A 12,357-nucleotide genomic window follows, 5' to 3' on the forward strand; every position below is an offset into this window, starting at 1 on the left:
AGTCCAGCTCATCCGGGCAGGAGACGCAATATTACAAATTTGATTACTGATCAGTCCAACAAATACCGACTACCGAGGCCAATACCTACCGATGTACTGCAGCTACCAGTTAATCACTACCAATATGGCCGGCCGTTATGCTTGAGCATGGCGACGCATACGTGAGCTTACTGTATCTTACCATACCATACCATGCAGCGTGGGGTAGCACTTACTTACCAATCTTAGTCTGCAGTTGCCTATCGCAATAACACTGATATTGTGGTTGTGCTGTTATCGCTCTTCCTCTCCTATACTTTGACTCATTTTCATGGTGACAGTGGAACACCCTGAAGCAGATCGCCACGTGACTGTCGCGCTTTCCACTTCACCTTCTCATCTTCTCATCACTTTCCTCAAACTCTCAAACATCTCACCCCGCCGCTTCCACCCTCCTGCTTTCCTTCACAGTCTGATTGCACGTGCATCGACTCTCGACTCAAATGTCAGACGCCTCCTCGGCAGCCGATTCCTGGTTGCGAGTGCTTTCCTGTTTCCCCATCCATGATAGTAGGTGAGTGTGGTCGTGAAAGTCACAAGATAACCAGACTCAACACCAGACGACTTTGTTCATCCTTGCCTGGTAGGTCCCAGAACCGTGCAATGAATCCATCCTATGTGGCTTAACTGACTTCAAGATCGATTGCTGAATGATAGTCGATTCCACAGGAGACCCCCGGTCGACGTTCCCCCCGGTCGACGTCCTCCCCGTTCCCCCCGTCCTCCAAGCTTCTGATTGCCTTCCAGATCTGCTGTACCTTGACTTCGACACAAATTGGCTTTTGAGCTGGCGGTGGGATGAGCCATTGGCCAGCATCACTGCCGGCTGGACGGGTCGATGATGCGGGTGGCTTATGCGACTCCGACACCTCACTCTAGTCGTGATTCATCGCTGAGCCACTTCACCGGTTAACAGGTACTCTCGTGGATCTATAGAGGTGGCATGCAGAACGATAGAAGAAGTGGGATGCTCTTCTTCGTCGACGCATCCCCGTCCCACAGCTTCTGCCTGGAGACGTGACTTGACCATGACCCGCAGAGCCCTCGAGCAACTCATCGACACGATCGCGGTGAATGGGGAGGTCCTGAAGCAGCAAGTGCGACGCGAAGACCACGACTCGCTCGAAAACTGCTTGGCTGATCCATGTCGGATGAACGGGGATGCCTCCAAGGCGCGTTTGGCTGTCATTGACGCATCGAAGCGGCTGGTCCGTCTGGTGACTGGGCCATACGATCTTTTTTACGATATGATGTCCGAGGTAGCCCACAGCCTCCTTATCGGATGCACTGGTCAACAATTCCCAATGCTAATGCATCACGTTTGATAGGTTTTCCAGGTCGGCGCGATCCGGGCACTGATGAACTTCGGCATTCCCCAGTTGATACCCCTCCATGAGCCTCTAGCAGCTATCGTCCTCGAACTCCTCTCCGGTCTCGGAAGAGACCCCCTACGTCGCCTGATTCGATATACGGCAAGCTACGGCTTCCTGCAGGAGGTCGAGCCCGAGATGTTTGGTCACACTCCGCTGTCGGCCCTGTGCGTGCACGACTCCGTTGCCACGCGCAGCTGCATGTGGAACCTGAATGTTACCTTCCCGGTCGCGAGCAAGATCTACGAAGGGCTCAAGGTCGACCCGTCTGCCAGCGACAACACGCGCTGCGCCGCCAGTGTGGCCTACGCCTCCCCGGAGAAGCAAATCACCAATATCTGGGACTATCACCGATCGTACCCGAAGCTGGAGCTTGGTTTTCATGACTATATTAATGCAACGACGCGGAGTGCGTACTACTCAGCTTTGCACGCCGTGCGGGGATTCGACTGGTCGAGCGTGCAGACTGTCGTTGATGTAAGAAGTGAAATTATCTCCAGCTTCTCGACTGAGATGCGCTAACGATGATGCTCATAGATTGGCGGCTCCTCGGGCCATGTGAGCATGGCACTCACCGAAGCACATCCCCACCTCCACTGCATCTTCGAAGACCTGCCCGACGTGATTAGCGAGAGCCGCCAGACGCTACCCCCAGCCTACGCGGACAAGATCGAGTACCTGACCCATAGCTTCTTCGAGCCCCAGCCTGTCGCTTCAGCGGACTACTTCCTTCTGCGTTTTGTCCTGCATAACTGGTCGGATGAGGACGTCTGTCGGATAATCGCGAACCTGTCGCCCGCCCTGCGGCCCGGCATGTGGGTTCTCATCGCGGACATTGCCGTCCCAGAGATAGGGTCATCCTCGGGTCAGGTAGAAGCAATCGTGCGGTGCATGGACTGCCGTATGCTGGCGCTGTTTGGGGGTCGGGAGCGGACCAAGAATGATATCGTCGCGCTGGTGCAGGGGGTAGATACTCGGCTGGCGTGGAAGTCCTGCACGCAGCCAGAGGGGAGTATGGCGAGCTTTCTGGCTTTTCAGTGTGTTTGAGCTGTTTTTGTTGTCGTAGCTGGTAGCGAATCTTGAGACTGAGTTTGATGATGATGATCACATGAGTGCATTGCTTCTTCGCGATGCTGGGGCGGGTTACGACTCCCCTTATATAGGTTTCCTAACCACGGTAGAATTATCAGTCATACGCTGATGGTAGGGCATCAGATCCTATTATTCACCATCAGAACTATTACGCGGGGACAGCGGACATGAAACATTGTTGACATTGGTGAAAAGCCCGTTCATGTCATAAGTGGCCATGCATTAATCCATGTTGTGGCTGGACATTGGGAATACTGTTTCTTGGTATAAAGAAGGGGCAAAGTATCAGAACCACTGACAACCTAGATTGATCACGAACAAGCGAAACCGAAAAAGAAAAGAGTCGAATGTGTGATCTAGACCGCATTCCATACATACCACTATTCTTAATGTTGTGGTGTTTGGAACTGTAAGTACTGAGGCGGCACGGGCGAGGAAGCGACTGTGTCTTCCTTGGTTGGAAGACGGTGGCGTTTTCTTTCCCTCTTGCTTCCACGTCACTTCTTCCTTTCTCACCACCCTCGTGTCTCTCTTGTTCGAAATAACCTTGGGCGAATCCATCGTCTGAATGCTTTATTCGACCACCTTTATAGCATCACAGATAGTCTCATCCTTCCGATATAAGGTTATCGCCCGCAGCACCAATGACCTCAGCATTACGGTCCCTCCTGCGTCGCAGGCTACTCAGCGGGATCCCTGTATTTGGCATTCAGCACATTGCCGATCTTCAGCAGCTCCTCGCGCCAGTGAGCCGAATCGACCTTCGCAACAGCCGCCGGGTCCTTGTTGGGCCAGTCGGAATCATAGTCCAGGTCCTCGCGCAGAGTCAATGTGCCAGTCCAGAAGGGTTCTCCCAGACCGTCCACTAGGCCGGGGCCCTGAGCGTCGCCAGCGTGGGGGTCCCTCCAGATGTTGACCTTGAACTCCTTTCCATTGCTGAAGAAGAAGTCGCCGGGCACATCTGCGGTCGCGGACACCTTTCCGGTGACGGGCTGCATGGCCACCTCGGGGTGCTCGGCCAAGGCGAGGATCAAGCCGTTGGCGAGGTCGTCGGCACTGATGCTGTCTTCTACTCCCGGGTCGGGGGATAAGGAGACGTTGGCGGCGGACAGGGCGACGTTCGGAGACCGGACCAGCACGTGGGAAATATGCTGCTGCGCCGGCGTGCCGTAAAGATAGAACGGGGTGTCCATCTTTGGATATTGCGGGTCTCGGTTCACCACGTTCAACGGCCGGCTCTTGATGATATCGTCCTTAGTGATTGTGACCTCTCCTGTGGACAAGGCGCGCACGTCCCTGGAGTGTGATGTTAGTATTGGGATTTGATTCCGAGATGGGCTAAACAGGTAGGGAACATACAAGTCGGGATTCTCGTGTTGGCGGAGATAGTCCACCTTCGCGTATATCTCGGCGTTGAACGTTAAGTCCGTGTGGGGAAGATCGCGAATGCCCTGCTGAAGGTTGATGACATCCTGGGACACCAGGAGGAGAGATGTCTCTGGGCTTTGGTTCTTGCAATCCCGATACTTCTGTTCGAGGTCGGGGCTGAGGGTGGCGCGGACGATCAGCTGCTGGCGGAGAGTGGCAGTGTGGAACGAGGTTTGCAAGACCAGGAAGGTCTTTCCGGACTCTTCGATGCCTTGCAGGAGGAATTGGGCCTTGTGTGCCGCGGGGTCGTTGCGCTTTCGGACTTGTTGAACTTCTTCGTTGACGACTCGCTCGAATTCGTCCCACAGCGTGCCGATGAAGTAGTGCTTGGTGGGGAAGGGACTCATCACTACGTTGCGCAGGACGAACAGGTCTTCGTCGACCTCCGTGAGGCCCAATCTGCGCATGAAGGTCTTTGCGCACGCGCCGTAATGTTTGGGCTCAAACTTGGTCGAGGTCAGGTAGACGGGGATCTTGGTTGGGTCGGTGTCCACCCCCGTGATGGAAAGCCGGTCAACGACCCTCTTCATCAGGTAGTTGGCTTCTTCGATGTCGGTGTTCAGGGTTGTCTTCGCCTCGTCGACGTAGAAGTTGAGGGCAAAGGCGTTGATGTTGGTGTCGGAGCCCAGTTGGCGCAGCAGGTTCATTGCGACAGGGTCCTGCAGGAGGGCCTCGTTCTGCTGTCCCAGGATGCGCATTCGAATGAGATCCCGGTCGGCCTCAACCTCTGGGGAGTTGAAGGCGTGTCCCTCCTGCTCCCGGGGCAGTCGATTGAACGGGACGCAGATGAAGTCCTTTCTGTTCTCCTGCCTGAAGTCACTGTGGACGGCATAGCGCACCGATAGCTGCCAAATTGTCAGCCCAGAGAATCAAGAAACTCGCTCGCGAGGAACCTACCCTGGAGCTGGTGAAAGATGCTTGACCCAGCAGCTTTCCGTATCCGTCGGGGTCCAGACCAATTGTCTGGTTGGAGAGCCACGTTGACATGGCAGCTGCGCCGGGTTTGCTGCAAGAGCCATCATGGATGAATGGTTAGTCGGTGCACCCTGAGCTGGAGCAGTCACGGAAGAAACTCACCTTCCCTCTACCCCATATACCCCAATATTCTCTGCCGACCCCTGCGACAAATAGGGACTGGACCAAGTCACCAAGTATCGCATCCGGCCGTCTCTGTAGACCAAGCTCCCTGCCGGGTACGGGATATAGCCAGCCTTGTGGGGGTCGACCGTGATGGAGTCCGCATGGCGAAGAGCCAAGAGGTCGGTTTCAGTCTCCTTTCGCAGAGTCAGGGCTGGCACCGCGCCTCTGTCGGCGTCGCCCCTTTCAGGACCCCGCAGTCCTCGGCGCAGCATGGTAGCAAAGTAACCTCCCCAGGCAGCATCTGCATGAACAAGGAAAGACAGGCCGTTCTCTTGCATCTCGTTTCGAATTCGCACAATCTCCGACAGCCGGTCGACGGCCCCCTCTTCGGTGGATCCAATCACGGCCACCACCGCATAGACGGGGATCTCGTTTTCAAGGCACTCGTTCAGAGTAGCCCTCAGTTGCGCCAGGTCGATGTGAGCGTCGTCGTCCACCTCGACTTCAAGAAGATTCGCCGATCCCAACCCGGCAATGGCTGGACAGGTTAGCCTTCTAGTCCGTGGTGACATTGGCCGACTTGGGAATTTACATACCCAGTCCCTTCGGCCAGGAGTAATGGTTGGTCTTGGACACGATGAATTTCATCGCCTTGAGACTCCTATAAAAGTGGTGGGTCTCGTCGGTCTCCTCATGCAAGAGGCCCGCTGACTGGATGTTATAAGGCTCCAAGGCATTCTTGAGGTAGTCGCTCGAAATGCCAAACTCTCGGTACAGACGATCGGGCAGATCGAGGACAGTCTTGGGCTTCAGATTGAGAAGATCCCAGGTTGCTAACCGTGCAAATTTCTCTGTTCCGCCCCTGCAGTTTTCCACCTCGAACCGATCCGCGATGAAATTCAGGTTCCCGTTCACGATGGCTTGATGAAGGGCCAAAGGGTAGAACTTCAGGTTTCGCGCTGGTCATGTCTTAATGCATGATTTGGGACGTTTGAAAGGGAAGTAAGTACGTACCGACCCAGATCGATTCCAGATTAGCGACCGTGCCGTCGCAGGTGATATGGCCCCATGACATCGGCTCATTCTGTCTTTCTCTATGAGGGTCCTCTGTCAGGGGAGTTTTGTATCCGAACAGCTCGCCCAGTTGCTGTCCGACCAACAACTCCGCGACGGTGGTCATGGGACTGGCTTCGAGGGCGACGTTGTTGGGATTGTACAGCATCGTCATGAAGTACCCCAGCAAGGACGGCATGGTCAAGTCAGTGCACATGTGGGCTTCATAGCGGGGAGACCAGAAAGGCACCGAGTGCTCTCCGAGGAGCTGGGCCACTTTTCGGACGACATCACCGAAGTTGTCCCTCACCTTCTGGAACTCCGGCGATCTCCGGACTTCCTTGGTGATGAACTTCTGGCTCTTTCAACGGGTCAGTCGACGCGAAACAGCAGAGGGGGGAAGGCGAGTACATGATCCTCGGGGTAGTAATCAAGCCTGGTTTCAAGCAGTTCATCCAGAATGGTGTTAATGTTTGCTCTGAAATCAGGCATGTTGGCAGCCCGTGGGCCGATGAAATAGTTGTTGATCACATTTTGGTTGGTGATTTGGTCTTCGCCGCGCTCAGCATGAGCTAGGACTGGAGGTGCATCAGCCATGATGGATGAGTTTTTATCGAAGACTCTGCCGGCTCTGGAAAGATGGTGAACACCTTTAGCTGGACTGGATTGGATGTGGCCTTTTATAACAATATCCGATCTTTCGGGGTCTGCTCAGCCGGTTCTATTCAGGTCGCCTCGTATCGTCTATCAGGGTTATCCTTGTCCGGTGTGCCTCGATGCGTCCGACTTGACACCCACTCCACCCGAGCCAGCTTATGGTGGGCTGCGAAACTGCATGATGTGGTCATTCTCCTTCAAGCTCCATTGCAATCGTGGCTGATGGAGTTGCAGATCGATACTACCCCTCCTCCACACTCTCGGATCTCAGTTCTTGACCTTGCACATCACACCTCTATGCCACGTGCCCCATCTCGATGGCTAAAGTTTTGTACTACTAAAGGATCTCCCGATTTACAGAGTTCCTCGCGTACAAACTCAATTCCTCACGATAAAAGTCACAGCCAACATTATTTCCGCCTAGCATACCTAGCCTACACCAGGTGTGGATGCCTTACAGAAAGAGGGACAGACCACTGTGGCTAGCTGACAGACCAATGATCTTTACTCGATGCGTCTAGCGATGCATTCGCAAAGGCCCCTGCCCCCACACCAGGTTACTCCATTTCCTGGATGGTTCGTCGATCCATGTTGGATCGATTTGCCATCCGACTCGCCGAGGAGTAATTCGTGTTCGTGCATGACATCGTCAAAGGCTGACAAGGTGTTGTAGATCTCTACAGGATTCGGCTGAGTGGGGTGGGGATCTGCGGGTCCTGTTCAGCTCCCCCCACCTTTATGCACTGGATTGGACTGTGATAGCTCACGCAGCTGCATGTTTTCATACTGTGCAGGACCCCTCGATTCAGCTTGTAGATCGCAGATGTGTGAGTAAACAAGGTGAGCCGGCTGTGACGATGTCTAGTTTAGTGCGAGACTGACCCATTCACTTTACCCCACTAGGTCATTCAAGGCCTACTCAGCTCGCCACTGTCTGATCGCCGGGAGTTGCCCAGCTGTTGTATTCTATTCGTTCATCTTGCAAGCCATCCAACAGATAAATACGGTCCTTCTATGTAATGCTTGAACCTCGCTGAGCTTTGCACCCAGTTCCTAAGGGCGCCACACCCCGCACGCTCCCCGAACTACTAATCTATGCAAGGTTGCCTCCCGACGCCTATAATCTGCACACCCCGCCATGCCGGCTGTATGTACTACGTAATTTATTAGCGAATGACCAATGCGGATGCTTGGCGAGGGTGATTGCGGCAAGGTTTGAAGATCTGACCTTGAACCTCCGAGCACTTTCTAAACTGCTACGTTGTTGCCTGGTAAGCCTGCGGCGCTGGCGCGTCGCTCGCAGACATGGGAGGCTTCTAGCCTCGGCCAGAGTGCGCCACTAGATACTTAGTACCATACTCTAAAGCTTTCTATGGTTGGCCAGAAACAAAAATTGTAACCGCCTTCTTTTGAAATAACTTGTTTTACGTAGACAGGGTGTGTTTGGTCTGTTGCATTGAACTGATACTTTTCCTGCTTGCACCCTCCAAACCATGCAATCTTTTGCGGCCCTATATTTGCTTGCTCTTCACTTCACGTATTACGAGTGGTAGAACTCCATTACTCTTGGAGCCAGGGTGAACTCGCCGCCTTTCCCCTTTTCTTTTGGGATTCTGATGTGGCTTTTATGGTTCTGCGAACATGGAAAACGTCGAGGCTTGCCTTTGTCTGGCACGGCCATGTTGAGGACCGGATTGCTTCTACAAGATCCGCCGTAGAGAGGAATCGGTTGTCTGGATTGTACCCTGACCGGCTGTCTTTCGCATTGGGTCCATTCACGTACTCACGGTACGATATTCCGTCGTACCTTTTTTAACCAACTACTGAGTATGGGAACATCAAACCCTTGAGATTTGCCCTGTGGAATAGTGTTCATAAGTATCATAACTGCAGAGCTCTCGGCCATTAACAGGTTTGCAATATTTGGGGCCTGCTGGTATGCCCTTGCCGTCCCGCCGAGCGATTACCAGGCTCCATCTATCTCTTGATGACTGTGAACCCCGGATTTCTCGTTCTCGAGGGCAATGCATGCTCTCCGGACTGTGCCGTACACTGAAGAGGGCCTTCGAACAGCTGCAAAACGTGAATACGCGGCAGGGGGTTCCAGAATTTCGCATTGAAAAAAAAAGAAATCTTCCCGACTATGAATTGAATCAGATGCGCTACTGGCCGCAGTGTATGGCCATCCAACTTCTCGAAATATGCACCTATTCCCAATAGTTCGAATGGCAACAATACGAAAGAAATATTATGCATCATAGGTTATGGAAAGTCTGCATTGGAAGGGATGCAGATCCTAGATGCCTATGACTTTGTGTTTGACTAGCGTGTCAGACAGATATATCGTGCAAGGCGCGACATGTTGCGGAGTTGATAGGGGTAGATATCTCTAACTTGCAACTCTCACTTTCTCCGGCCGTGCAATGGGATTTTCTATGTACATATAAATGCAGAAGCAGCCCTGCTGGATTGGTTTCTATGTTCTCGGCACTTGACGTGATTGATGTTCATAAAAACATTAATATATGACTTTACTCCCTTCCACTCCCGGTCATTAAGCCACCTCCCGCCACGAGTTCACCCACTTCTTAAAGATTGGAGAGATTGTTTCCATATTGCCCATCCAAACAATCAATACCAACTGTGTATCCCTATCTTCTGCCCCAACCATTATTCGACTATCCGACTAAAGAATTTTTCCCAGCAGTACCTCAGGAACACATACATTGTATTCCGAGAATTGTCCGGGCTGCGCTCAATTGGGCAATATTGTTTGTTTGCAACGTTTGCACTGTGATCAGGTGATTTCGACCAACAGAAAATCAGTCCCTCGCGTCAGATGCCATCAGACTGAGGCCATTATCTCTTGCAGAAGAATAGATTACCTGAATGTGCGTCAATGCAACCTCCCCTGCAGGTGTCCCACACTAGCTGCTGGAGACCCCGCCTCGCAATGGCGCGATACACCGGACTCCGGCCTCGCTCCGACGCGCCAAGATAACTGCCTGCTGCTGTCTCGGGTGTTCAATCAAGTGACCAACATGGAAGAAGTGAAGACAGACAGATTCCCTCATTCCCACAATGTCAAAGGTTTTCTAGATGTTGATTAAGAGAGTTTGTCTGCAATGCTCGAGAAAGATGACAGAACCGAGCCGAGGAAGCCACATTGTCGAAGATAATCCTTCACTGATAAGCAAGCGGAAAGGAAGCTTAGATCCGGCTTGGCACTCGGCAAGGAGTATGACGAATCTGCAGAACGAGAGTTGGATTGGGTTGGTTCCTGCATCCCACCTCATTTACGGTGCACGCCATCCCCGGCGTTGCACCGCTCCCCGTCGGAGCAATTAATCCACCCGCAATGGCCTCATCACTACGCCAAAAAGATTTATAACAGGCGGCGGCCCCGTCGCTGCCTGTCTGCTCCTCGCCCTTCTCCCCCGGTGTCTCCTTCCCCGTTGCTGGATCTCCCCTCATCATGGTCGCCTTCTCGCGCATCTCTGCCGGCCTGTTGGCCGTGGCCGCCCCTGCTTGGGGCAACGTGGTGCTGGAGAAGATCCAGGCCGTGCCCAGCAGCTGGTCGCTTGTTGAGGAAGCCGACACCAGCTCGAACATTACTCTTTCCGTGGCCTTGACGCGTCAGAACCTGGACCAACTCGAGTCCAAGCTGCTGTCCGTCTCCACCCCGGGCCAAAGCACCTACGGCCAGTACCTCGACGCGGACGAAGTCAACGCCCAGTTCCCTCTGGCCGACCACTCGACGGTCATCTCCTGGCTCACCGAGGCGGGCGTCACCGACATCTCCCACCAGGGCGGGTTGATCAGCTTTGCCACCACCGTCGGCACGGCCAACAAGCTGCTCAACACCACCTTCTCGGTCTACGAGAAGGCCGGCACCCAGAAGGTGCGCACCACCCAGTACTCGGTGCCCGACAGCTTGAGCGGGTCGATCGACCTGATCGCTCCCACCGTCTTCTTCGGCAAGACGCGCGCCGAGCGCGCCGCCGCCTTCCAGGCCGTCAAGGTGGCCCGACGGTCCAGCAGCGCCAGCCAGTACATCACCCCGACCTTGCTGAAGCAGCAGTACAACATTGACTACACCCCCAAGGCTTCGTCCGGCAGCCGCATCGGTTTCGGAAGTTTCTTGGGCGAGTCCGCCCTGTACTCGGACCTCGACCTGTTCACCGAGCGCTTCGGCATCCCGCAGCAGAACTTCACCGTGGAGTTGATCAACGGTGGCGTCAACAACCAAGAGGAAGACGGGGGTGAGGCCGATCTGGATGTGCAGAACATTGTGGGCCTCTCGCATCCCCTGCCGGTGGTTGAGTTCATCACTGCTGGATCTCCGTATGTAATCCCAAAATGGATCGGGTTTGAAAGTGGTTACTAACGAGACGAAAGTCCCTTCATCCCTAACGTGGTGGAGACCACGGATACCAACGAGCCCTACGTGGAGTACTATGAGTACCTGCTGAACAAGACCAACGACGAGCTGCCGCAGGTTATCACCAACTCCTACGGTGACGATGAGGATGTACGTTTGATCACCCTCATAGTAGTGCTTCGACTGACCCTATAGACTGTTCCGTATGCCTATGCCACGCGCGTCTGCAACCTCATCGGGCTGATCGGCCTGCGCGGCATTTCGGTCCTGGAGTCGTCGGGTGATTCGGGTGAGTTGTCTGCTTTCAGCCGTGCAAGCCGCCGACTAACATGGTCCAGGTGTTGGCGAGGCCTGTCTCTCGAACGACGGCACCGACACCGTTCAATTCACCCCCGAGTTCCCCGGCACATGCCCCTACATCACTGCCGTGGGTGGTACCCAGGACATCCCCGAGATCGCCTGGGTGGACAGCAGCGGCGGCTTTAGCAACTACTTCACGCGCCCGTCCTACCAAGCTGACCAGGTCGAGACCTACCTGGACAAGCACATTTCCGCGGCGGTTAAGGAGTACTACACTCCGTATGTCAACTTCACCGGGCGCGCATTCCCGGATATTGCCGCCTATGGTGGTTCACCATAGTAAGTTCCTCTCCGTGACTTCTTGATATGCCGAAATGACTCTGACGGGTAAATTAGCTATGAAACCTATGTGAATGGTGAACTGGAGCTCATCGGCGGTACTTCGGGCGCCAGTCCCGTCGTTGCTGCCATCGTCGCGCTGCTCAACGACGCTCGTCTGCGCGCGGGAAAGAAGTCCTTGGGCTTCCTAAACCCCTGGTTGTACTCTAGTGGATACAAGAGCTTGAATGACATTACCTCGGGTACGGCGGGTGGATGTGATGGCAGCTCGGCCGGGACGGGCTACATCCCGTGGGCCAGCTGGAATGCCACTGCGGGCTGGGATCCGGCCACCGGTTTGGGAACTCCTAACTTCGCCAAGCTCAAGGCGGCCGTGTTGGCTTTGTGAGGATTTGTGCATGATTATGTATCTACTGAGTGATCATGTCGCTTGGCGGCAGTATATGTTTGAGACAAGTGATGGTCAATGCGAGAAACGTTCCTCAATTTTCTATTTCAGTGGAGATGCTACTGAGTGCAACCGGAAGGACAATTGGATTGGCCATGAACCAGCAATGACAGGCAAGGTCTCAGTTGGCAGAGCTGCGTTTAATTGCAGTGTCGAGCTGTCAGGGTCGA

General features: G+C 54.1%; 3 protein-coding genes across 3 annotated transcripts; 2 read left to right on the forward strand and 1 right to left on the reverse strand.

The window, feature by feature from the left end:
- Positions 1-1,067: 1,067 nt before the first annotated feature.
- Positions 1,068-2,456, forward strand: BO95DRAFT_463211 (putative O-methyltransferase; the record flags this gene model as incomplete). Its single annotated transcript, XM_025588973.1, has 3 exons — positions 1,068-1,298; positions 1,368-1,886; positions 1,947-2,456. 3 exons carry the CDS (start codon positions 1,068-1,070, stop codon positions 2,454-2,456), a joined length of 1,260 nt encoding a protein of 419 aa, XP_025442681.1.
- A 725-nt stretch (positions 2,457-3,181) lies between these two features.
- Positions 3,182-6,659, reverse strand: BO95DRAFT_495497 (pyridoxal phosphate-dependent decarboxylase family protein; the record flags this gene model as incomplete). Its single annotated transcript, XM_025590824.1, has 6 exons — positions 3,182-4,774; positions 4,827-4,935; positions 5,007-5,547; positions 5,606-5,968; positions 6,024-6,423; positions 6,474-6,659. 6 exons carry the CDS (start codon positions 6,657-6,659, stop codon positions 3,182-3,184), a joined length of 3,192 nt encoding a protein of 1,063 aa, XP_025442682.1.
- Positions 6,660-10,194: 3,535 nt separating this feature from the next.
- BO95DRAFT_495498 (S53 family peptidase) lies at positions 10,195-12,127 on the forward strand (the record flags this gene model as incomplete). The annotated part of the gene is made up of 5 exons (XM_025590825.1): positions 10,195-11,063; positions 11,118-11,250; positions 11,296-11,389; positions 11,439-11,739; positions 11,797-12,127. 5 exons carry the CDS (start codon positions 10,195-10,197, stop codon positions 12,125-12,127), a joined length of 1,728 nt encoding a protein of 575 aa, XP_025442683.1.
- Positions 12,128-12,357: the final 230 nt, after the last annotated feature.

This window comes from Aspergillus brunneoviolaceus (assembly GCF_003184695.1).
Source record: "Aspergillus brunneoviolaceus CBS 621.78 unplaced genomic scaffold BO95scaffold_30, whole genome shotgun sequence".
Classification (NCBI taxonomy): domain Eukaryota; kingdom Fungi; phylum Ascomycota; class Eurotiomycetes; order Eurotiales; family Aspergillaceae; genus Aspergillus; species Aspergillus brunneoviolaceus.